Source organism: Antechinus flavipes, chromosome 5 (genome assembly GCF_016432865.1).
Source record: "Antechinus flavipes isolate AdamAnt ecotype Samford, QLD, Australia chromosome 5, AdamAnt_v2, whole genome shotgun sequence".
NCBI lineage: Eukaryota > Metazoa > Chordata > Mammalia > Dasyuromorphia > Dasyuridae > Antechinus > Antechinus flavipes.
In genome coordinates this window covers 234455603-234481014 of record NC_067402.1, presented here as the reverse complement: position 1 = coordinate 234481014, position 25412 = coordinate 234455603, and the positions used below count along the sequence as shown (strand labels likewise).

General features: G+C 34.4%; 1 protein-coding gene across 4 annotated transcripts in view; it reads left to right on the top strand.

The window, feature by feature from the left end:
• Positions 1-25412, top strand: part of TMTC1 (transmembrane O-mannosyltransferase targeting cadherins 1) — a 261821-nt gene that overhangs the window by 211316 nt on the left and 25093 nt on the right. For 3 of the 4 annotated variants that reach the window (XM_051961108.1, XM_051961111.1, XM_051961110.1), the window contains 2 exons: positions 1521-1628; positions 17637-17739. In XM_051961108.1, coding sequence (XP_051817068.1) covers positions 1521-1628; positions 17637-17739 — 211 coding nt within the window. The remainder of the gene's footprint in view (positions 1-1520; positions 1629-17636; positions 17740-25412) is intronic. The other variant, XM_051961109.1, reaches the window with a different exon arrangement.

Here is a 25412-nt window from a genome sequence, read left to right as displayed (position 1 = left end):
GTTTCCTCATTGCTTCTTCTATTTTAATGTCTTCTCTTTTTGCTAAAGGTAACATTTCTAGTATAATACTGAATAATAATGGTGGATAATGGCATCCTTATTTCATCCTTGATCTTACTAGAAAGTCATCTAGTTTATCCTCATTACAGATAATGTTTGCTGATAGTTTTAGATAGATACAATTTATCATTTTAAGGATACTCCATTTACTCCTATGTTTTTTAGTGTTTCAATAAGAATGGGTCCTATATTTAACATGTATAGGACTGCTTGCCTTCTGGGGAAGGGGGTAGAGGGAGGGAGGGGAAAAGTCAGAACAAAAGTGAGTGCAAGGGATAATGTTGTAAAAAATTACCCGGGCATGGGTTCTGTCAATAAAAAGTTATAATTATGAAAAAAAAGAAAAAATAAGAATGGGTCCTTAGCACAGACCCACACTTAACACACCAAGATAAGCTCAAAATGGGTCCATGATTTAGGCATAAAGAACAAAATTATAAATAAATTAGAGGAACATAGGATAGTTTACCTCTCAGACTTGTGGAGGAAGAAGGAATTTGTGACCAAAGATGAACTAGAGATTGTTATTGATCATAAAATAGAAAATTTTGATTATATCAAATTAAAAAGCCTTTGTACAAACAAAACGAATGCAAACAAGATTAGAAGGGAAGCAACAAACTGGGAAAACATAATCACAGTTAAGGGTTCTGATAAAGGCCTTATTTTCAAAATATATAGAGAATTGATTCTAATTCATAAGAAATCAAACTATTCACCAATTGATAAATAGTCAAAGGATATGAATAGACAATTTTCAAATGATGAAATTTAAACTGTTTCCACTCATATGAGTGTTCCAAATCACTACTGATCAGAGAAATGCAAATTAAGACAACTTTGAGATACCACTACACACCTGTCAGATTGGCTAAGATGACAGGAAAAAATAATGATGAATGTTGAAGGGGATACGGGAAAATTGGGACACTGATTGCATTGTTGGTGGAGTTGTGAACGAATCCAACCATTCTGGAGAGCAATCTGGAATTATGCCCCAAAAGTTATCAAACTGTGCATACGTTTTGATCCTGTAGTGCTATTACTGGGCTTATACCCCAAAGAGATACTAAAAATGAATGGATGCCCATCAATTGGAGGATGGTTGGGTAAATTGTGGTATATGAATGTTATGGAATATTATTGTTCTGTAAGAAATGACCAGCAGGATGAATACAGAGAGGCTTGTAGAGACTTACATGAACTGATGCTAAGTGAAATGAGCAGAACCAGGAGATCATTATATACTTCAACAACGATACTGTATGAGTATATATTCTGATGGAAGTTAATTTCTTTGACAAAGCAAAGATTTAACTCAATTTCAATTGATCAATGATGGACAGAAGCAGCTACACCTAAAGAAAGAACACTGGGAAATGAATGTAAACTGTTTACATTTTTGTTTTTCTTCCTGGGTTATTTTCACCTTTTGAATCCAATTCTTCCTGTGGAACAAGAGAACTGTTCGTTTCTGCACACATAGATTGTATATAGGATATATTGTGACATATTTACCATTTATAAGACTGCTTGCCATCTGGAAGAGGGGAAAAGTCAGAACAGAAGTGAGTACAAGGGATAATGTTGTAAAAAAATTACCCAAGCATTGGTTCTGTCAATAAAAAGTTATAATTATTTTTTTTTTAAAATGGATCTTTGGCAACAATTTTTTCTGCACCTGTTGAGATAATTGTCTGACTTCTAATCATTTTATTATTGAAATGGTCTATTATACTGATAGTTTTCCTGATATTGAACCAGCTCTGCATTCCTAGTATGTAGAATTGTTCTTTAAATATTTGGTAGAATTCACTTGTGAATTCATCTAGCCCTGGTGATTTTTTCTTAGAAAATTCATTGGTAGCTTGGTCAATTTCTTTTTCTAAAATAAGGTTATTTCAATATTCCATTTCATCGTCTGTTAATCTGGACAATTTATAATTTTGTTACCAATCATTGATTTCACCAAGATGGTCAGATTTATTGGCATACAATTAGGATAAATAGCCTCTAATTATTGCTTTAATTTCCTCTTTATTCGTGGTAAATTCACCTTTTTGATGTTTTTAATACTGGTAATTTGGTTCTGTTCTTTCCTTTAAAAAAAAATAACCAAAGTTTTTTTTCTTATTTTATTGGTTCCCCATCCCTTCATAAACCAGCTTTTAGTTTTATTAATTTTATGGCTTTCTTACTTTTGATTTTATTAATCTCTCCTTTGATTTTCAGGATTTCTGATTTAATCGTTAATTGGGGATTTTTAATTTGCTTTTTCCCCTTAGCTTTTTGAATTGCTTGCCCAATTCATAGATCTGTTTTTTCTCTCATTTTTTTTATATCCATTCTCTCAAAGTCAATTTATACCCACATGTTCTATATATACTCTTTCTAATTACTCTAATAGAAATATAGTTTTTTTTTTCTGTTTTATTTATTTAATATTTTCTCCAGTTACATTCAAAACAGAATATTTTTTACATTTGTTTTGAATTTTTTGAGTTCTAGATTTTCTCTCCTATTCCCCATGCACAATTAAAGCTATGCAAAACATTTTCATAAATGTCAAGTTGTGAAAAAAAAATTTCCCACCCTAATTAAAATAAAACTCTCAAAAAAATTAAGTTGAGAGAGAAAGACAGAGGGAGAGAGAGAGAGAGAGGGAAGAAGGGAAAGAATGAGATTATTCTTCAAACTGTATTCAGACATAATCAGTTCCTTCTTTGGATATGAATAGAATTTTTCATCATAAGTTCTTCAGAGTACAATGATTGTTCTAAGATTAGCAAAGTCAGTCATAGCTGGTCATCCCAGAACATTGCTATTACCTCGTACACAGTGTATTTCACTTTGCTTGAGTTCATGCCGGACTTTCCAGGTTTGTTTGTTTTGTTTGTTTGTTTATTTGTTTTCTGAGAGCATCCTGCTTATCATTTCCCACAGAACAATAATATTCCATCAAAAATATCAACTATTGAGCCATTCTCCAATTGATGGGCATCCCTTCAATTTCCAATTCTTTTGCCCTGAGAAGAGAGTTGTCATGAATATTTTTTGTATGTATAGGTTACTTTTTTCCTCTACTCCTCTCTCCCCACCCCCGCTGGCATCTCTTCATATTCAGGTTAAGAAGTGGCTTGAAGTAAGTGCATAGTCCTTATTTTTTATAAATTTGACTTGGTTCATTCTATATTTGAGAAATGAGGCTTTATCAGAGAAACTTGCTTCAAAATTTTTTGTTTTTTTTTTAAATTACTATTGCTAATTGTATTTCCCTCCATTTATTCTTTCTCTTTTCACCCTCTCTCCTCAAAAATATTTTGATACTGACCACGCCCTCCCCCAATTACCCTCTGTTTTATCACCCTCCCCCTCTTCCCATATCTAAATCCCCTCCTATTTTTCTGCAGAGTAAGATAGATTTCTATATCCCTATTGAGCATGTATGTTATTTTCTCTTTGAGCCAATTCTGATGAGAGTAAGATTTAATACTCTCTCACCCTCTTCCCTTTCTCCCTCCAGTGTAAAAGCTTTTTCTTGCCTCTGTTATGGCAGATAATTTGCACTATTCCACTTCTCCCCTTCCCTTTCTCTCAGTATATTCCTCTCTTACCCCTTAATTTCATCATTAAAAAAAAGATATTATTTCTTCATATTCAACTCATATATATGCCCTCTTTCTATATATACTGTGGTATTCTTTTTCTTCTCCAGACGCAGCCAGGTGATAAAAGTTCAGATAGCCTAGTTAGCTTAGAGGTCTATCTCTCTGCTTGGTTCCTAGAGCTCTTGCAGATTGTCCTTTGCTTCTGCCTCTGCTTTCTTCAGCTACCAGCCAACCAAGTGGAAAAATGGAATGGATCTCTCTTGTCTCGGAGAGAAGGCTTCTAGTGTAATTCAGCTGAAATCTTGACTCATAACTTCTTCCTCTGAAAACTCTCCTGACTGGCCCCTTTGATGCTCTATTTATTCGAGAGAGAGATTGTGGGATGCGAGAGAGAGGGATTATGGGTTTCTCCCATAGTGCTCTCTGGCCCTAAGAGCTTCAAGGGAGGTATGAATTCACAAAGTTTACTTTGTGAATCACCCATACTTGTGAATTCCAATGAGTAAAGGTGTAAACACAAGCATTGCATTAATTAGTTCTACTTAGTACCTTGTTTCAGGTTCTGGCCCAAAACATCTTCTTGTAAGATCAGATCAATAATCTATCAACTCTAATGAATTAGAGTTTGTAAAGATTCCAACATCTCCTCCTTTCTTTTGTTTTAGAACATAGGGTGGTCATGACCTCCTTGACTTCTCAAGAAGGTGAGAACCCCCCAAAAAAGGTGATCATGCCTTCCCTGACACCTCAGAAAGGAAGATGAAAACACTAAAGGAAATAGGAAGTCAAATCAGATTAGCGGGTTTCTGAAGGGGCTCACTTGAAACAGGTACACATACCATCAATATGGGCCAGAACTTGAAACAGATATACATGGTATACATAAATCCATCAATATGGGAGGCATTATACATAATTCACATAAGCACACAGCAATATAACACAGGCTAGTAGTAATGTAACAACATGAATCAACCTGAAAATTTATACATGTCCATAAGTCCTAGAAATAGTCCAAAAGGAATCCATTGTCCATTAGTTCATGTGCCAGGAATCCAATAATTCCTGTAAGCTCTGAAGTACTGTAATAGTCTCATCAACAATTTTTCATCTCAAGGAATCCAATGATTCTTGGTGGTTTTTCAAGAACTAAAACAGTCTCATCTTGTGTTAGGAAATCCAATGATTCCTGAAGATTTTAAAAGTTCTTTTAACAGTCTCATTGTCAGTCATGCTCTTTCAGTGTCAGATGCTTTTTAAATCTCCTTTGTTTTGAAGTTTTTCTCTTTTTCTATTTCATCTCAGGAAATCCAATGATTGTTGCTGGTTTTTCGGGAACTGAAAGCTGAAGAAGTTCTTTTAACAGTCTCATTGTCAGCCATCTGATTCCTTCTCCATCTGTGGAAATATAAGCAGACCCTCTTCCCCAAACAGTTAACCTATCTAATTCCCTTCTAGTTACCACTTTTGGGATTTCTCCTCATCATCTGGTAATTACATTGGAGCTGTTTGCACTGGACACTGCTTAGTTGGGTTAAAAAACCCATATTCTCCCCAACTGTCATACTGATTGCTTTTCTGTTGGTTGATGACATCAGAGTCCTAAATTTCTGAAGTCTCTCTGGGTGTAACTTCAGCTGCTGTCATGCCCCACATATCTTTTGATTGATACTTTGGAGCTGGGCCCTGCCTCTCATTCCTCTGGGTCAATCTACATTTAGAGGCCCAATGAAGGCCTTGGTTACATTTTGGACATGGGGTTTTGGGTTTTCTCTCACCCTGTCTTCTCACTCTATCTCCATATCTACAATGAGCTCTCAAATGTCCAACTTTTCCACACTGAAAACATCTACGAGTTTCTCTAGAAGTCCCTTGCCAAGAGGGACCTTATCTTCCCATGTTCATCATAGTTTGGGTATAATAAGCATTTGTGCCCACTGTGGCACAGTGTCTTAAGATCTCCTCTAAAGGAGCATCTTTGCCTAGCCCCCATATAATTCTTTTGCAAACCTCATTGGCATTTTCCTTAGCCAAATGTCTAGTCATTATTTCTGTTGCTGCATTGTCTCCAATGGTTCTTATTACAGCTGTTTGCAAATGTCCCACAAAATCTGCAAAAGGTTCACTGGGACCTTGCTCTATTTTTGTAAAAGCTTTACTTCCATCTTGCTATCCAGGGAGAGAATTCCAAGCTTTTATTGCAGCCTTAGAAATTTGCTCATACACTGTTATGGGATAATAAATCTGTTCTGAACTCTCTCTATACTGACCTTCACCAGCTAGTTGGTCAAAAGTGATTTGTACAATAGCTCCTGTTTGCCTATTACATTGGGCTTGAATCCTACATAATTCATGAAACTCTGAAAGCCACAACAAATTTTGTTCCAGTTCTAGACATGTCTTAGCTATGGATTTCCAGTCATTCGGGCTTAAGATTTCTTAAGACAAATTATCTAGTAATATCTTGACATAAGAGGATGTAGCCCCATAAAAAGTGCAACCCTTTTTCAAATCTTTAATTTTTTCCAAATTAAAAGGAGTGTATTTTCTCTCTTTTTGACCTGAAGAGTCAAGCTTTTCAATCACAGGATATGCATTTATAAAATCAGATATATCTTCTCCTTCATTTTTTGCCTTAATTAATGCTTTTTCTAATCTTGTCAAATTCTGCTTTACAGGAGAAGCTGACTGTGTTTCTGCTTCTCTTCTTCCGCCTTCTTCCTCTACCCATGAAGGGTTAATTGAGGGGGGAGGGTCATGAGATGTGGAATGATCTAATTCCTCCTGCTGTAAAGTATCACACTCAGAATTATACTTAACTCCATTCTTATCTGACTCTTCCTGCTTTTCACCTAGTATAGTTGGCACCTCTTCCTGCTGCTGTTTCTTCGTTTTCCTCATTTTAATACTTATAAAATTTCCTGAAGCTAGTTGTATTAAATTATATGTATTAATTATGCCTTTGGAAATTGAGTTAGGCCCATTTTTATTATAGAATTGACAAAGATCCTCTCCTACCAATTTCCATTCGTTTAGATCTAATTCCTTTTCCAGAGAGAAACAAGGACATATGTTTTTACAATTTCTAAAAGTTCAGTAATCTGCTGTAAAATTATAATTATAACTTGGCTTTCCATAATTTTGATAATGCTCTCTAAACATTTTCCTTGAGCAGAAACAGAAGGCTGTTTTCTAAACATCTGTCCCATCTTAGCTGAAATTCTATTTTAATTCTTTTAACAACATTTCTTTGTTGTACTCACCCTATTTTCTAGGTTGAGGAGTCTTTTCCAGTGGATCAGGATCAGAGGTTTTTCCACTGGAATCAGGATCTGAATCAAGTCCCTGTTCAGGTGCCAAAATTGTACTCACCCTAATTTCTAGGTTGAGGAGTCTTTTCCACTGGATCAGGATCAGAGGCTTTTCCACTGGAATCAGGATCTGAATCAAGCTCCCACGTTGGGCGCCAAAATGTGGTTATTTTCTTCTTTTAAATATAATAGTTCTCTCTGCGAGAGAAAGTTTCTTGAGGAGATTTTCTAGAGGCAGCCTTAGTGTCAGTTCAGATTAATAATTATCCCAAAATGCAGCCAGCTGGTAAAAATACAAATGTTTATTTCTCCTTCCAAGTCTTGTCTCTTTCCTTGGGCCCGGATAGCTAGATTCTTAGAGGCCTATCTCTCTGCTTGGTTCCAAGAGCTCCCTCCGAATGTCTCCAAATCCAAAGGTTTGTCCTTCAGCCTCTGCCTCTGCTTTCTTCAGCCTCCAGCCAGCACAAAAATGAATCTGTCTCTCTTGCCTTCCGAAGTAATTCTCTCCTGGTTCTAGCTCAACTCCGACTCATGGCTTCTTCTGACTTGACGCTCTCCTTTCCATGTAATTTGTCTGAATTCCGTCTGAGAGCCTCTGTCTGTATCTTATATATGAGAGAGAGGAATTGTGGGATACAAGAGAGAGGGATTATGGGTTTTCTCCCATAGTGCTCTCTGGCCCTAAGAGCTTCAAGGGAAGTGTGAATTCACAAAGTTACACAATTAACTTTGTGAATCTCCCATACTTGTGAACTCCAATGAGTAAAGGTGTGAACACAAGCATTGTATCAATTAGTTCTACTTAGTACCTTGTTTCAGGTTCTGGCCCAAAACATCTTCTTGTAAGATCAGATCAGTAATCTATCAACTCTAATGAGTTAGCAGTTTGTAAAGATTCCAACAATATACTACTTCTAACTGCCATAATAATGAGAAAGTTAATCCTTCCATGTAGAAATGTAAACAGATAAATTCTAAGTTATCTCTTATGATACCACTTTCTTGAATACCTCCTTATGCTTTTCCAGAGTCCTGTATTTGAAAACCAAATTTTCCATTCAGCTCTGGTCTTTTCATCACAAACGTTTGAAAATCTTCTATTTCACTGAATGATCACCTTTTCCTCTGATGGATTATACTTAGTTTTGATGGATAGGTGATTCTTGGTTGTAATCTTAACTCTATTGCTCTCTAGAATATCACATTCCAGGTCCTCTGGTCCTTTAATTTAGAAGCTGCTACATCTTGTGGCTACACTATACTTGAATTGTTTCTTTCTGTATGGTTGCAATATTTTCTCTTTGATCTTGAAGTTCTGTAATTTGGCCATAGTAGTCCTGGGAGTTTTCATTTTGGGATCTCTTTCTGGAGGTTATTGGTGAATTCTTTCAATTTCTATTTTAATTTTGGTTCTAAAATATCAGGACAGTTTTTCTTGATAATTTCTTGAGGGATGATGTCCAGGCTCTTTTTTTAAAAATTATAACTTTCAAGTATACCAATAATTTTAAAATTATCTCTCTTGGATCTGTTTTCCAGGTCAGTTGTTTTTCCAATGAAATATTTCACACTGTTTTCTGTTTTTTCTTTTTTTTTTTTTTAATTTTGTTTTGATTTATTGTATCTTGATTTCTCATAAAGTGATTAGCTTCCATTTGCTCAATTCTATTTTGTAAGCAATTATTTCTCTCAGTGAGCTTTTATACCTCCTTTCCCAACTGACCAATTTTGCTTTTTAAGGCATTCTTTTCTTCATTAGCATACTCATTTCCTTTTGCATCACTTTCAATTCTTTTCCTAATGTTTCTTTCTTCTTCTTTTTCTATTTCTCTTGATTTTCAAAATCCCTTTTGATTCTTTGGTGATCTGAGCTTAATTCTAATTTTTCTTAGAGGCTTTTGATATAGGGTAGGAGCTTTGATTTTGTTATCATCTACTGAGTGTGTGTTTTGATCTTCCTTCTCATCATAATAACTTTAAATGATCAGAAACTTTTTTATGTTAATTTTCTTAGCTTATTATTCGTAATAACTCTTTGTTAAACTCTTTGTTTAACTCTTTATTAAAGTAGGGCTCTGTTTCCAGAATGGAGGATGTGCACCCAAACTATAGAGGTTTTGTACATTTATTTTCAGAAATCCTTCTAGGAACAAGCACTCTTTTCTATCCTGCAGCTGTTTGGAGTGTCCCAGTAACTATAACTGTTTAATCTGATGTGCTGAATCAACAGAGTTCTGCTTTGCTGATGCTCAGGACCTGGGGCTAGGACCTGGGCTATGCACCAGATTCCCAACCTATTGCCACAGATCCTCTCCACTGATTTTTCGAGTCCTCCCTCCTGAGAAGCCTCTAGTATTGTTTTGATTCAGAGGTTCCCCCATCGCTGATGCTGGGGTCTGAGCCTGGGTTGGGGCCTGGCTGGGGCTGAGGTCAGGGCTGGGGCTGGACTGGTGCAGTCTGCACTGCGATTATGCATTAGTCTCCCACCCTGGCTCCACAGACTTTTTCTTTTGACTTTTCAAGTCCTCTTTGGTGTCTCTGAGCTGAGGAGTCTGGAAGCCACCAGTACTGCTGCTCATTCAGAAGTCTGGCTGAGTGCTGGATCCAGGACTGAGCCTGGGACTGCGCTATTGTGGTCTACAATGGGTCTGCACATTGGACTGTGGTCTGTGATATCACAGACCATTTTGGTTGACTTTCTAAGTTGCTTTCATGTGGAAAATGTCTTGCTCTCTCTTTTTGGGTGTTCTGATGTTCTAAGATTTGTCTAGTTATTATTTAAAGGAATTTGGAGCAATTTGGGGAGAGGTTGAGTGAGTTTCTGCCTTTACTTCACCATCATGGCTCCACCTCCTAGAGATAAGAGTTCTTAAGAATTTTAAGTATCATCTTCCCATGTAGGGATGTAAATAGTTTAACCTTATTCAATAGCATGGATTTCTTTCCTTTTCTATTTAGCTTTTTATGTTTTTCTAGAGTCTTCTATATGAAAATCAAATTTTCTGTTCAGTTCTGGTCTTTTCATCAAGAAAGCTTAAAAGTCCATCTTTCCTTCCAAAAATTATGCCTAATTCTGCTGTAATATAAGCTCCTTTGCTTTCCAAAATATTGTATGCCAAGCCTTTATCTAAAAGCTGCTAAATTATGTGTAATTCTGCTTGTGACTCTGTGATACTTGAATTGTTTTTTTATGGCTGTTTGTGATACTTGAATTGTTTCTTTATGGCTATTTGCAGTATTTTCTCCTTGACATGATAATTATCGTACTTGTCCATAATATTGCATGGAGTTTTCATTTTGAGATTGATTGGTGGTTTTTTAAATTATTATTTTACTCTCTGGTTTTGAATATCAAGGCAGTTTTCCTTGATAATTTCTTGAAAGGTACTACCCAAGCTCTTTATTTGATCATGGCTTTCAAGTTGTCTAATAATTTTAAAATTATCTCTCCTAGATCTCTTTTCCTGGTCAGTTATTTTTTCAATGAAATATTTCACATCTTCTATTTTTTCACTCTTTGATTTCATTTGATTGATTTTTGATGTCTCATAGAATCATTAGTTTCCACTTGCTCAATTCTAATTTTTAAGGAATTATTTTCTTCCCAGAGCGTTAATACCTCCTTTTCCATTTAGCTAATTTTACATTTTTAAGGAGTTATTTTCTTCAGTGGATTTTATATCTCTTTTTCCATTTGTCCAATTCTGTTTAAGGAGATGTTTTCTTTTTCTAAGTTGCTATGTCTCCTCCCCACAATCCCCATGATTTTCTCACTTCACTCTCATTTCTTTTCCCAATTTTTTTTCTACCTCTCATTTAAGTTTAAAAACCCTTTTTGAGCTCTTCCAGCAAGAAGGTATCTTGATTGGGAAGGTGTTTTATCCCATCCTTTTTCCAGGTTTTGTTGCTCCATCATTCATTTTGAGGCTTGATTTAAAGTTATTTCATGAAGTACTATGGAGAGGTCAGACATCTTCCTGATTTTTCTGCACTAATTTGGCTCTGCCTCCCTCCACTGATAATTGATGATTAATTGATTTACTTTTTTTAAAATGTGCTGAAAAACAGAAATTAAGATATGACATTCTAGAGGGAAATCTATTATGAGTACATTATTATGCACAGATAAAGTGAGAAAAAGGGCTATAATGAGATTCAGATTTTTAAGACAGTTATTGAATTTTGTAGTAAGCCAGTTAAGGCTTAGCTTTAAGACTAAAATGAAATGTGTAACTTTTAGCTATTAAAGATGTTTAGTCATTAAATGGAAAGTTAGGCACAATATGGAGCAAAGATGGAAGAGTAGAGACAGTAACACAAGCCAATCTCTCCCAACATTCACCTCCAAACAACTTTAAAATATAATGTATCAAATTTAATTCTGGAATGGCAGAACCAATAAAAGATCAGAGAGATATTTTTTAACACAAGAAAATTTAGGAAGTCAGAAAGAGAGATCTATGATACCAGATTGGGGCTAACTTGAAATGTACAAGATCATAACATCAATTATGGGCCTTGGCGGAATCAATAGTAGCAGAGCTTTGGGAACCGAGCGCACAGATATTCTAGAACTAAAGGAGGCTTGTGGCTTCAGGGGAGCAGGAAACTTGGTTATAGTTCAGACACTAAAGGAGGCATTAGCACTTGTGTTGGCAGGCAGTAGAAACCTTTCCCGGGACTACACCACCTTGGAAGCACTGAAAACTTGCAGACTGCCAGAATTACCTCTGAAAACAGAAGAACAAAAAAGATTGAAACTTGAGATGGTGCTTTCCCAACCCCCAGAAGAACAGAAATTAACATTAACATAAAGTAAAGGTTAAGAAATAAATTAGAACAATGAATCAATAAACAAAAGAACTTGACCAAAAAAAGCTACAATGGTAACAAAGAATACCAAAACACAAACTTGGAAGATAACAAAATGAAAATGGCTATAAATACAGCCTCAAAAAACAAGGCAAATTGGATGTAGGCTCAACACAAATTCCTGAAAGAGCTAAAGAAAGAGATAAGAATGGACACATATATTTATTTTGTATTTAATTTGTATTTTAACATATTTAACATGTATTGGTCAACCTGCCATCTGGGGGAGAGAGTGGGGGGAAAGGAGGGGAAAAATTAGAACAAAAGGTTTGGCAATTGTCAATGCTGTAAAATTACCCATGCATATAACTTTTAAAGAAAAAAAATTATAATAATAAAAAAAAGAAATCAAGCCATTCGCCAATTGATAAATGTTCAAAGGACATGAACAGACAATTTTCAGATGATGAAAATTGCAGATGATGAAATTGAAACTATTTGTACTCATATGAAAAGGTGTTCCAAATCATTATTGATCAAAGAAATGAAAATTAAGACTACTCTGAAATATAGGAAAACTGGTTGGTGGATTGTTGGTAATACATTGTTGGTGGAGTTTTGACTGTATCCAACCATTCTGGAGAGCAATTTGGAACTATTCTCAAAAAGTTATCAAACTGAGCATACCTTTTGATCCAACAGTGTTACTACTCGGCTTATATCCCAAAGAGATAGTAAAGAAGGAAAAGGGACCTGTATGTGCCGAAATACTTGTGGTAGCCCTTTTTGTAGTGACTAGAAACTGGAAATTGAATGGATGACCATCAATTGGAGATTGGCTGAGTAAATTATGGTATCTGAATATTATGTAATATTATTGTCCTGTAAGAAATGACCAGCAGGATGAATATAGAGAGGCTTGGAGAGACTTACATGAAGTGATGCTAAGTGAAATGAGCAGAACCAGAAGATCATTATACACTTCAACAACAATACTATATGAGGATCAATTCTGATGGAAGTGGCTATCTTCAGCAATGAGAGGATCCAGTTCAGGTCCACTTGATCAGTGATGAACAAAAACCAGCTACCCCCTGCAAAAGAACACTGGGAAACGAGTATGGACTGCTTATATTTTTGTTTTTCTTCCCAGGTTATTTTTACCTTTCTAAATCCGATTTTTCTTGTGCAACAAAAGAACTGTATAAATATGTACATATATATTGTATTTAAGATATACTTTAACATGTTTAACATGTATGAGACTGCCTGCTATCTGGGGGAAGAGATGGAAGGAAGGAAGGGAAAAGTTGGAACGGAAGTGTTTGCAAGGGTCAATGTTGAAAAATTACCTATGCATATGTTCTGTCAAGAAAAAGCTACAATAAAAAAAAAAAAGAATATGATGCCTAGGCTTTTTTTTTTTTTTTTGATCATGGTTTTTACATAGACCAATAATTTTAATATTATCCTAAATCTATTGTTCAGGTCAGTTGTTTTTCCAATAAGATGTTTCACATTGTTTTCAATTTTTTTTTCATTCTTTTGGTTTTGTGTGATTATTTCTTGATTTCTCATAAATTCATTAGCTTCCATTTGCTCAGTTCTAACTTTCAAGGAATTATTTTTCTCTGTGAAGTTTTTTCCAGTTTCTCCAATTTTGCTTTTTAAGGCATTATTCTCATTAGCTTTTTGTATGTCCTTTTATACCACTCTCAATTCTTTCCCCAACTATCCTCTATCTCTTTTACTTAATTTCCAGAATCTGTTTTAAGCTCTTCCATAACTCAGGTTGTGGAAGACCAATTCTTATTTTTCTTAGAGGCTTTTGATATAGAAGCTTTGACTTTGTTATCTTCTTCTAAGTTTATGTTTTGATCTTCCTTGTCATCATAGTAACTTTCTATGGTCAGAATCTTTCTCTGTTGTCTGCTTATTTTCCCAGCCTATTAATTGGCTTTTAACTCTTTGTTAAAGTACAGGTCCTTTTCCAGAGTAAAAGGTATAAGGGCCCAAGCTTCTGGGGTTTTCTGCAGCTGTTTTCAGAACAGCTTCTAGGTATCTGTATGTTTTTTTCCTGGGAGTAATGTTTTTGAGTGACCACAAGCACTCTTTTCTATCCTGGAACTGTGAGGAGTAACCCTGCTTCACTGTGGCTGTTAAGCTCTAGTGTGCTAAAGCAACAGAGTCCTTCCTCAGTGCTAGTAAAGAGACTTCCTGTGAACTGAGGCTTCTGAAAGCTGCCATGACCACTACTGCCCATGCTCATTCCTGGTTTCCTTGTTTCCCAAGTCCCTTTCACCCTATTGACAAACCTTTCCTGATGGCTTTCTAAGTCTCCTCTGGTGTCTCTGGGTTGAGAGAGGGTTGAGAGGTACAGAAACTGCAAGTATTGTCTCTGATTCAGAGGCCTAACATATGTTTTTACTTTGCTGGTGTGTTGGACTGTGTTGTTCTTTTATCCTAGTACCACAGACTTTTCCTGCTGACCTTCTAAGTTTTCTTCAACTGCAAAATATTCCACTCCCATTTTTTTGTTGTGTCCTGATGCTCTAAAATTTGTTTGGATTTATTATTTAAAGGAATTTAGAGTAGTTTTGGGAGAGCTTGGCAAGTCCCTGCCTTTACTCTGTCATCTTGGATCTACCCTTGCCAAAATATGATATTCCAGAAAACAAAGAAGCTAGGATTATAATAAAGAATCATTTTCTAAACAAAACTGAATATAATCTTTCTCAGGGGGAAAATGGATATTTAATAAAATAGAGAATTTCCTATCCTTCCTGATGAAAATACTAGAACTAAATAGAAAATCTGACATTTAAACGCAAGACTCAATAAAAATATTAAAAAGTAAATATGAAAGAGTAACTGCTAAGAACTTTACTACTATTAGGGCAGTTAGAAAGAGGGTATGGGTGTGTGTAAATTATTTGAGGATTAATTTTATAATAGAAGGGTAAGAAAGAGGAATACCATGATAGAAAGAGGAAGAAAGAAGAAAGGGGGAAATTATCTCATATAAAAGAGGAGCACAAGCAAGAGCTTTTGCAGTGGAACTGAAAAGAAGGTTGAGTTAACACTTTCATTGGAATTCAAAGAAAGACTATATACTTAGAGGCATGCATATTTACATACATACAAACTAAGTTGGATAATTAAATTTATTTTATCCAGAACTGAAGAGGGGAAGGCAATAATAGAAAGGAAGAGGGTGATAAAAGGAAGGGTAGATTAGGGGAGGTACTGGTCAGAAGCAAAAAAGATTTTGCAGGACAGACAGGGTAAAAAGGGTAAAAAATAGATAAAAGAAAAAAATGGGGTGGAGATTAATACAGAATAATCATAACTGGAACTGTGATGAAATCCCACATAAATGTAAGTAGGTCACAAAATGGATTGGAAATTTAAAAGTAATTGGAAAAGACTTTAAAGATTATTGAATTCAGTGCCTTGTTTTATAAGTCACAAAAATGTTAAATTAAGTGACTCAGTAAGAGCAGTATTCAAACCTGAGTTCTTGATTACAAATCTGGTACCCTTTCCACCCTGATATACTATGTTTTTTTTTTTTTTTTTTTTACTTTTGTGACATAGATGGGGATTTAATTTGTACTTTCTATCCAAAAACAAGGCAGATCAAAATGGGTAAATGATTTAGACATAAGGGGGGGGAGACATCATAACCAAATTAGGGGAGTTTAGAATATTTTACCTGTCAGATTTATGAGTAGGGAAAGAATTATGACCAAATAAGAGATGATGAGGCATTATGAGATATAAAATAGCCAATCTTGATAACATTAAATTAAAAAGAGTCTGCACAAACAAACAAATGCAGCCAACATTAGAAAGTAGAAAACTGGAGAAATCTTCATAGCAAGTTTTTCTGATAAAGTTGTCACTTTTCAAATTTATGGAGAACTGAGTCAAATTTATAAAAATATAAATCATTACCTAATTGACAAATGGTCAAAGGATATGATCAGGCAGTTTTCAAAAGAAGAAATCAAAGCTGTCTATAGTCACATGAAAAAATACTTTAAATCACTATTGATTAGAGAAATACAAATAAAACAGTTCTGAAATATCACCTCACATATAGAAGATTGGCTAATATGACAGAATAGGAAAATTTTATATATTGGATGGGCTGTGAGAAAACTGAGACACTAAAAGCATTGTTGGTGAAATTGTAAACTGATTCAGCTATTCTAGAGGGCAATTTGGAATGATGGCCAAAGTATGTCCAAACTGTACTGAAAATAAAACTGTGAATAACCTTTGATCCAGTAATACACCACTATATCCCAAAGAGATTATAGCAGCTCTTTTTTTTTTTTTTTTGTGGTAGCAAAATATTGGAAATTGAGGAGATGCTTATTAATTGAGGAATGTCTGAACAAGTTGTGGTATGTTATTGTGATACATTGTTATGCTATAGGAAATGATGAGCAAGATGCTTTCAGAAAAAACTGGTCTTATATCAACTGTTACAAAGTGAAGTCATCAGAACCAGGAAAATATATTATACAGAAACAGTAATAGTGTAAGGATAATCAATTGTAAATGAGTTAACTATTCTCAGCAAATAAAAGTAATCTAAGACAATTCCAAAGGACTTAAGCTGAAAAATGTCGTCTACTTACAGAGAAAGAACTGATAAAAGTCAGAATACAGATCAAAGCATACTTTTAAAAACTTTCTCTTTTTTTTGAGGGGGGGGGTCTATGTTTTCTTTAGCTAATATGGAAATATGTTTTGCACACCTGCACATGTATAATATATCAAACTGTTTTCCTTTTCAAAGAAAGGGAAGGAAGGGAGAGGGGAAAATTTAGACTTAAAGTTAAAAAATGTTAAAAATTGATTTTACATGTAATTAGGAAAAAATTAAAATTATAAGTAATATTTGCCAAACTAAAATCACACAAGAATTTTATAGTTAAATTTTTTAATGAAAAAAATCAATTTTTCCTCATCCATTAAAAAACCAAGACTTTAAAGATATACACAGGCAAAAAAGACAAATTCCAATATTAGCTATGTAAAAAAAAATTGCCTCATGCACTCTGTCATGATGTGAGTAATATGATTCTTCATGAGTGCTTTGGAAACATGCTTAGTTTTTGCATTGATTAAGAGTTTTTACAACTTTCAAAATTTTATTTTTTGTTTGTTTTAATACCATTATAATTATACAAATTGTGCTGTTTCTGCTCACTTTACTCTGTATACATTGATAAGTCTTCCTAGGTTTCTCTAAAACTATTCCTTTCATAATTTCTTAGTATTTCATTATATTTATGTAGTGTAATTTATTTGGCCATTCTCCAATTCATAGGTACTTTGCTTAGTGTTTCCCCTCTACAAAAAATAATTTAATATAAATATTTTTAAATACATAGGACTTTTTCCTCTTTTATGATTTTGAAACATAAGTCTCAATTGCTTTAGCACATCATAGATAGCTCTTCTTTTTAGAGCTATAAGAGATCTCCTAACCCAGTCTCCTACTTTATAATGAAACTGAGATTTAAAGAGTTAAAGTGATTTTCCCAATGGCTATGGGCAAAAAATCATTTTTGGTGATGACAGATTTTTTAGTGGTAAGCCTCTCCAAACTTCCTCCAGGGAAAATACACTTTCTCTTACTAGAACCATATTTGAAAATTTTCCAATTTAGTAGTAATTTCCAGACTTTGCCCTGATGACATAGCTTTTGAGAACTAAAGGTCATTTCCTCAACTCAGTGTGTCATCAGTGTAAGATTGTTATCATACTGTTTTGACAATGTTAAATTTAATATTGATGTTTTAAATTTTTCTATTTCTGTCCTTTAAAGGAATTATTTCAGAGAGCTGAGGAAGTTTATCAGGCCGGAATTAAGAACTGTCCAGAGAGTTCTGACTTACATAACAATTATGGAGTTTTTTTAGTGGATACTGGTGAGTAAGATCAAATGTGACAATGGCATTTCTGTAAGCAGAGCAAGTAGACTCATTTGTTTCTCTACCTCTTTAGGGTAGACTATTCATCCTGATGGGAGTAACTTTTTCTCTAGCCCCTTTTTTGACTGTCTTCTCAGGAAGGGCTTTCCTTTCACACCAAATATAGGAAAATGTTGGGTATCTGCCTTAGTGCTAGTCCAACTAGTTGCAGCTCCATGAACTGTTTAAAATTCATTTTTCCTAGAGAAACTCTGGCATAGATATGTGGATGTGGAGATACATATAGATATAGATATATTTTCTCTGTCCAGGGAAATTATAAAAATTAAACAATTCTCTTTGATTCTGTCATTTGAAATCCATTTCTTTCCTCTTTTGGAACACTCCAATCACTCCCTTCAATGCTGTATTCTAGCAATAGTCCATAGAATTTTAATGTCAATAATTTTTATCATATTTGCCAGTTTAAGATAAAAGATAAATATTTAAAAACTGAAAAGGCAAACAAACTTTTTATTATTATTATAACTTTTTATTGACAAAACATATGCATGGGTAAATTTTCAACATTGACCCTTGCCAAAACCTCTGTTCCAATTTTTCCCCTCCTTTCCTCCATCCCCTCCTCTAGATGGCAGGCAGTCCCATACATGTTAAACATGTTAAAATATATGTTAAATGTAATATATGTATATTTATACTGTTATCTTATTGCACAAGAAAAATCAGATTTAGAAAGAATGTAAAAATAACCTGGGAAGAAAAACAGAAATGCAAGCAAACAACAGCAGAGAGTGGAAATGCTATGTTGTAGTCCACACTCATTTCCCAGTTTTTCGTTGGGTGTAGTTGGTTCTGTTCTGATCAATTGGAATTGATATGGATCCTCTCATTGCTGAAGATAGCCACTTCCATCAGAATTGATCCTCATATAGTATTGTTGTTGAAGTGTATAATGATCTTCTGGTTCTGCTTATTTCCTTTAGCATCAGTTCATGTAAATCTCTCCAAGCTTCTCTGTATTCATCTTGCTGGTCATTTCTTACAGGATAATAATATTCCATAACATTCATATACCACAATTTACTCAGCCATTCTCCAATTGATGGCCGTGCAGTCAATTTCTAGTTTCTAGCACTATGAAAAAAGGCTGCCACAACATTTGCATTCAAAATGCAAACAAATTTTTAAGAAATAAACATAAGCTTCTCTATGCTCCAAAAGAACACTCCTGAGACTCTTTTCAGAAGAAAGAAAAACAAAAGGGAAAAGAGAAATGAAGGATTGTTATCCAAAGCCAGACTTTTTCAACATCACAGTATCTATCCCATCATAGTTTATGAATAATTCACTTACTCCATCTTAAATCTGTAGTCCAGCATGAGCTACTCCATGGCCAGCCCCTTTGTTATTTCCCTGGCAACAGTTCTCCCACTTGAAGCATTTTCTTCCATAAGTCCAAAAGGAACAAATGAGATGGCTTCTGAATCCAACTCAGCATCTTTGTCAATCATGAAGTCAAGGCAAAATTTTCTGGCTGTTAAACAGGGTAGGAGATGTCTATATGCACCCAACAGGCATTTATCCATACTGATTCTCTTTTTGATGCATAAAAAATATCTCAAAAAGAAAATTCACTGAAATGGATTTGTGATGTAGTAGTAGTAATTTGAAATGTAGATAGCCACATTATACCTTGATGCTATGATTTCTCTAATTGTTATATAAATCTATCTTCAGGGAAATCCCCTGAGGCTATATATATATAGGAGTTATTCTTGTTAACTTAGTGAGTAGTAGTCTTCACATATATTCACAATGGTTAGTTTATACTCATGAAATACTCTTCAGTTCTACTATAGAAACAATGCCTCGAAAACAAGTCATGGTTACAGTATTTCTATATGATGTAGATTATAGAAATGGTGTAGTCATTATTGATGAAGTATTTTAAGATGTCAGATGTTAGATAGAATCCACTTGCTATTTTTCTTTAGAGTAAGATTATTTTCAGAATAGTCTTTGTTTCCTTTATGTTGAATGCTAATAATAATTAAAAAAAACAACTTTATGAGAGTATGCTATTGGTTTTCTATTTTCAGTTACCAGGCTAGGTACTTCTTATAGTGGCAGTAAATTTTAGTTTTAGTTTTTTTTTTTTTTGGAATTATGAAATAAAAATATTTTTATTTTCAAGATTACATACTCCTATTTTCTAACAAATCTTCACTAAAATGGAGTGTGACACTACATATTAATTCCCAAAATATAACAGTAATGTGTGCCAGAGATATCTTTGGATTTGGTCTTCCCTACAATGGTACACATATACATTTCACCTCTTACATTCAACATGTTTATCAATAGCCAGACATCCCCTTGTGGTGTTCTTCTTTTGTATAATATGATCGTTCTCTCTGGGAACAGGCTTGTCAAGGAGGTTTTCTGGAGGCAGCCTTAGTTCCAGTTAAAAGTAATCATCACTTCAAATGCAGCCAGGTGTTAAAAGTTCAAATCCTTTATTATCTCTGATTTCTGAATCTCCTTCTTGGGGCCTGGTTAGCTTTCTTAGAGGCCTATCTCTCCTTGGTTACAAGAGCTCTTGCCACTGATCTTTTGCCTCTGCCAGCTTCGGCTTCTCTTCTTCCAAATGTCTCCAGCCAGCACAAAAGTGGAAGATGGAATCAAACTGACTCCGCCTCCGAGAGTGGGTTTGTGGGCTTCCTCCAGGAGTGCTCCATGTCTGTCCCAGAGTGCTCTCTGGCCCTAAGAGCTTCTTGCTTATATGACTCTCTAAAGGTGTAAACACAAGCATTGTTTCTTTCAGTTCCACTTAGTAACTTGTTTCAAGTTCTGGCCCATAACATCTCCTTGTAAGATCAGATCAATCATACTGGACCAAGCTGAATTAGATAATTATTGTCTCTATCAATTCTAATGACTTAATAGTTTGTAAGGATTCTAACACCCTCTATGCTAGCTCTCTCATTCTGGCCTCCTCTTATGGTCTAAGTAGACCACCTATATAGAGATCAATGATTCAGCATGAATGTAGTTTCTTCATTTTTGGTAACTATTAGAATAGTAGATCACAAAAATGTTATATACATATTTTTCTTTTTAAAAAAATTTTGTTCATTTTATTTTTAATTTATAGAATAAAATAAGTATTTTTCTCTAACATAGCATATTAAAAAGATGAATGCTTATGAAACTGCTAATCTGTCATATAAAATTTCCTATCTTTTAAAATATATAATAAGGTTATTATGATAAATTTTTTTCTTTTTCTTTTCTTCTCTACTCATTTCACCTTATAGATGACTACCATTGAACAGCAATACACATACATGCACGTATATGAAAAAATAATTCTACACATACTTCTATTTATTAGTTCCTTCTCTTCATATGCCTTTTATACTTAATTTGGTTGTTTGTAATAGTCAAAGTGATTCAGACTTGTCCTTAAAACAATATTGCTATTACTGTATACAGTGTTCTCTTGGTTCTGCTTGATTTGCTCTTTGTGATTTCATGTGTCTATTCATGTTTTTCCAAGATTATCTAGCTCATCACTTCTTATAGCATAGTAGTATTCCATCACAATCATATATATTGTTCAGTTATTCCCCAATTGATGGGCACCTCCATAATTTCTAGTTCTTTGCTACCTACCACAAAGAAAGCTGCTAAAAATATTTTGGAACATATAGGTTCTTTCCCCTTTTTCCTAATCATTTTTGGAAATAGACCTAGGAGTGGTATTGCTGAGTCAAAGAGTATCAACAGTTTTATAACTTTTTGGGTATAATTTCAGATTACTCTCCAAAATAGTTTGACTAATTTACAATTCTACCAAAATTTTTTACATCCTTTCTAATATTTTTGTGGCTTTCCCCTTTAATCATTTTAGCCTAAGTATAAAATTTTATCTCAAGATTGTTTTAATTTGCATTTCTCTAATTGATAATGACTTTATAGGATTATATATGTTTTTCATATTTGTTTTAATCAGCCAAGATTTATCATTAATCAAGATTAATCAGCCAATCTGCCTTTTCATCCTCATACCCTATTACATACATGTACAGTCAGTTAAAACAAATGTCTGTATTGACTATGTCAAAAGAAATACTTGTCTTATTTCTCATTCTGAGTTTCTTACCTTTTCATCAGGAAATGGATGGCATGTTTTCTCATTACTTCTCTGGAATCACAATTGGTCTTTATGGTGATATGAGTTTATTCTACACAATAGTATTCCATCACATTTATATTTAATTTGTGAACATTCTCTAGATTAGGTATAATGGTTAGAGTGCTGGGCCTGGAGTCAGGAAGACTCATTTTCATGTGTTCAAATTTGACCTCAGACAGTGTGACCTCTAAGACTATTTGCCTCAGTTTCTTTATTTGTAAAATGAACTGAAGAAGGAAATGGCAATATCTTTGCCAAGAAAACTCCCAGTGGTGTCCCAAAAAGTTAGATATGATGAACAGCCATAGCAACAACTTCAGAATTCCATTCTTTGCCCTCCCTTTAATTTCTTCTCCCTTCTTCCTTTTTTTCTTGTTTCCCGTTGAGTGAAATAGATTTCTATACCCAAAAGTGTATTCCTTCTTTTGACTAGTTTATATAAAAGTGCTATTCATTTGTTAGCTAGTTCTCTACCCTCTTTTCATTGGTTATTTACATGTCTTTTTGAAACAGCCTTGATTAGGTAAGATAATCTTCCCTTATATTTCTTTTTCCTTCTTCCCAGAGTGTTCCTCTTTCTCTCTTTTTTCATTCTTTTTTTAAGATCAATCTTTTCTTAAAATATAATTACTCCCAGGTCTTGTCTAATTGGACTCCTTTTATGGACCCTGATGATGGTAGAGTTAAAAGGGAATACATGTATGTCTACTCATAGTTGAATATACCAAATATTTATCCCTGCTTAGTCCTTTATAAATTGTTCATGTAACCTTTTCATGTTATTCATCATTACTGTATTTGAATATCAGAGTTTCTCCCCAGCTTTATTCTTTTCATTAGGAAAACGTGGACGTTTTCTATTTTATTAAAAATTTATTTTCCACCTTTAGCATTATTTACAATTTAGCTGGGTAAGTTATTCTTGATAGGAAACTCATAAATCTTTGTCTTCTTGAATACTGTATTCCAAGTGACTGCTAATTTAAGATCCTGACTATAGTTCCTTAGTTGTTGAATTATTTTTTTTTAAGATACTTCCAGATTTTTTTCATTGACCGAGAAGTCCTGGGAGTTTTCTTTTTCTTCTTTCTTTGGGGAGGTGACCAGTAGGTACTTTCTGTTTTTATTTTGCCCTCTGGGTTCAAGAGATTTGGACAATTTTACTTTTAAGATTTCTCAAAATTTGATATCTAGGCTCCTTTTTTGGTCATGGTGTTTAGATAGTCTAATAATTCTTAAGTTTTTTCCTTCATTTTTTCTAGGTCAGTTCTTTCTGCCATAAGACACCACACACCTTCCTCTTCTTCTTCTTCTTCTTTTTTTTTTTAATGTTTTGTGACTTTGTTTCAATATTTCTTATTGCCAAAAAGAATCGTTGACTTCCCTTTGGTCAATACTGATTTTCAAAGAATTTGTTGTTTGGACAAGGTTTTGTTTCTATTTCAATTGTGTCTTCCATAGCTCTCGTTTTAATTTTTTCCCTTAAACATTCTTTTTTCATTTATTTAAAAATAGTTGGGTTTTTTTTTTTTTTTTGTTTAAACTCTTCCATTCACTTTCAGGAATTGTAGTTTGTGCTCAAACTGTGTTTTTCTCTGAGGTACCCCTTATATATGATTTGAAGTTTTTCTCTTCTGTGTTTTTAAGTGCCCTGCTTCATAGTGTCACAGCTAGGTGGCACCATGGATAGAGCACTGAGCTTGGAATCTTCCAGCCTATTTCCTAATTTCTGACTTAATGTTAGAACTTTGCCAGTTCTGAAGGGAAGATCTAGAATAGTTGTGCTGATACTTTCTTAGGATATTGGATGTTATGTTATTGCAGAATCTCAGGGACAGAGCTCCCCAAAAGGCCTGATGAAGGACAAACTCTTGTTTGCTATCTTTCTAGTTTGTTTTGTTAGTTTTTGACCTGAGTTTGGGTCTGTGCAAGAGTTGGCTGTTGCTGGATTCTATCTCTTTTAACCAGCTAAATACCTTTGTTGGTTCAGTTCATACTGGAGATAAGCAGTTTGGATGTAGGATCTCTCCTTCTTCTGGGACACAGACACTTCCTGGGTACTCTGTGTTCCATGGATGGAATGTTTCTGGCTGAAACTATTCTCTTTCTTCTGTAAACCTCCTTGGCTCCATTCTATTGACTGGGCTGGATAAATGGCTCACTTTGACTTTTAGGAGACTTTCACCAGCAGGATTCAGTCTGGAGCATTTTCTGCATCTGTTCATAGACATTTGTAGATAGAAGTTCACCACATTGCTTCCTTCCTATAACTTTGCCCTCTTAGCTTCATCTATATTAGATCAACAGCTTCATAAAATATTTGTGAGAGTCTCTCATGAGAAATGTTATAGTGTAGTACATAGAATATCTTTTTTTTTTTTAATTTTGTAATCACTTTTTATTGACAGAACCCATGCCAGGGTAATTTTTTTACAACATTATCCCTTGCACTCACTTCTGTTCCGATTTTTCCCCTCCCTCCCTCCACCCCCTCCCCTAGATGGCAAGCAGTCCTATATATGTTAAATATGTTGCAGTATATTCTAGATACAATATATGTATGTAGAGCCTAACAGTTCTCTTGTTGCACAGGGAGAATTGGATTCAGAAGGTAAAAATAACCCAGGAAGAAAAACAAAAATGCAAATAGTTTACATTCATTTCCCAATGTTCTTTCTTTGGGTGTAGCTGCTTCTGTCCATCACTGATCAATTGAAATAGTACATAGAATATCAACTATAGCATCAGATGACCTGGATTTGAATAGTAGTAAGCTGCTTATAAACTCAATAATCAGGATAGATTATGTAATTATGAATAAGTTACTTAAACTCTCTGGGTTTCAGTTTCCTCATTTGTGGAATTGAGCAGTCTTTATGGCCCCTGCCAGCTCTAAAGTTCTGATCCTTTTCCATATGAACAAAATGGTGAATTATAGACCAGATGGTCATATAGACTCATATCTGGTTTGACTAAATCAATGTTTGCTGATAATGGATCCTTGTCTCTGTTTTCTGAGTTTCAGAGTTGATTCTTTGTCCTATGCCATTTTACATTTATATCAGTTATATTAATGAAGACATAAATACCATCATTATCTAATTTGCAGATGATACAAAGTTAGGAAGGATAAAAAATAAGTTGAATATGTTGGCCCTCATTTAATTGAACCTAGACTTTTGTTACTTCCTGTTTCTCATCACTCAAATTATCAAAGTCTTAATGTACCCATATTATTATCTCACTTTCCTCATCAAAAATCTTCAGTGGTTCCTCATTGCCTACTGAATAAACTCCTTATCTTCTTACTCTTCTTAGTTCTTCTTACTTCTTACTACTTACTTCTTTTTACTAATATTCTTTAATTGTTACTCAGGGTGGCCTCTACAGGGCTATATCACATTCTGGTTCCAATCTGCCTTTCAAGAATCATCTCATGGAGGTAGAACCTTGATGATAGTAAAAAGAC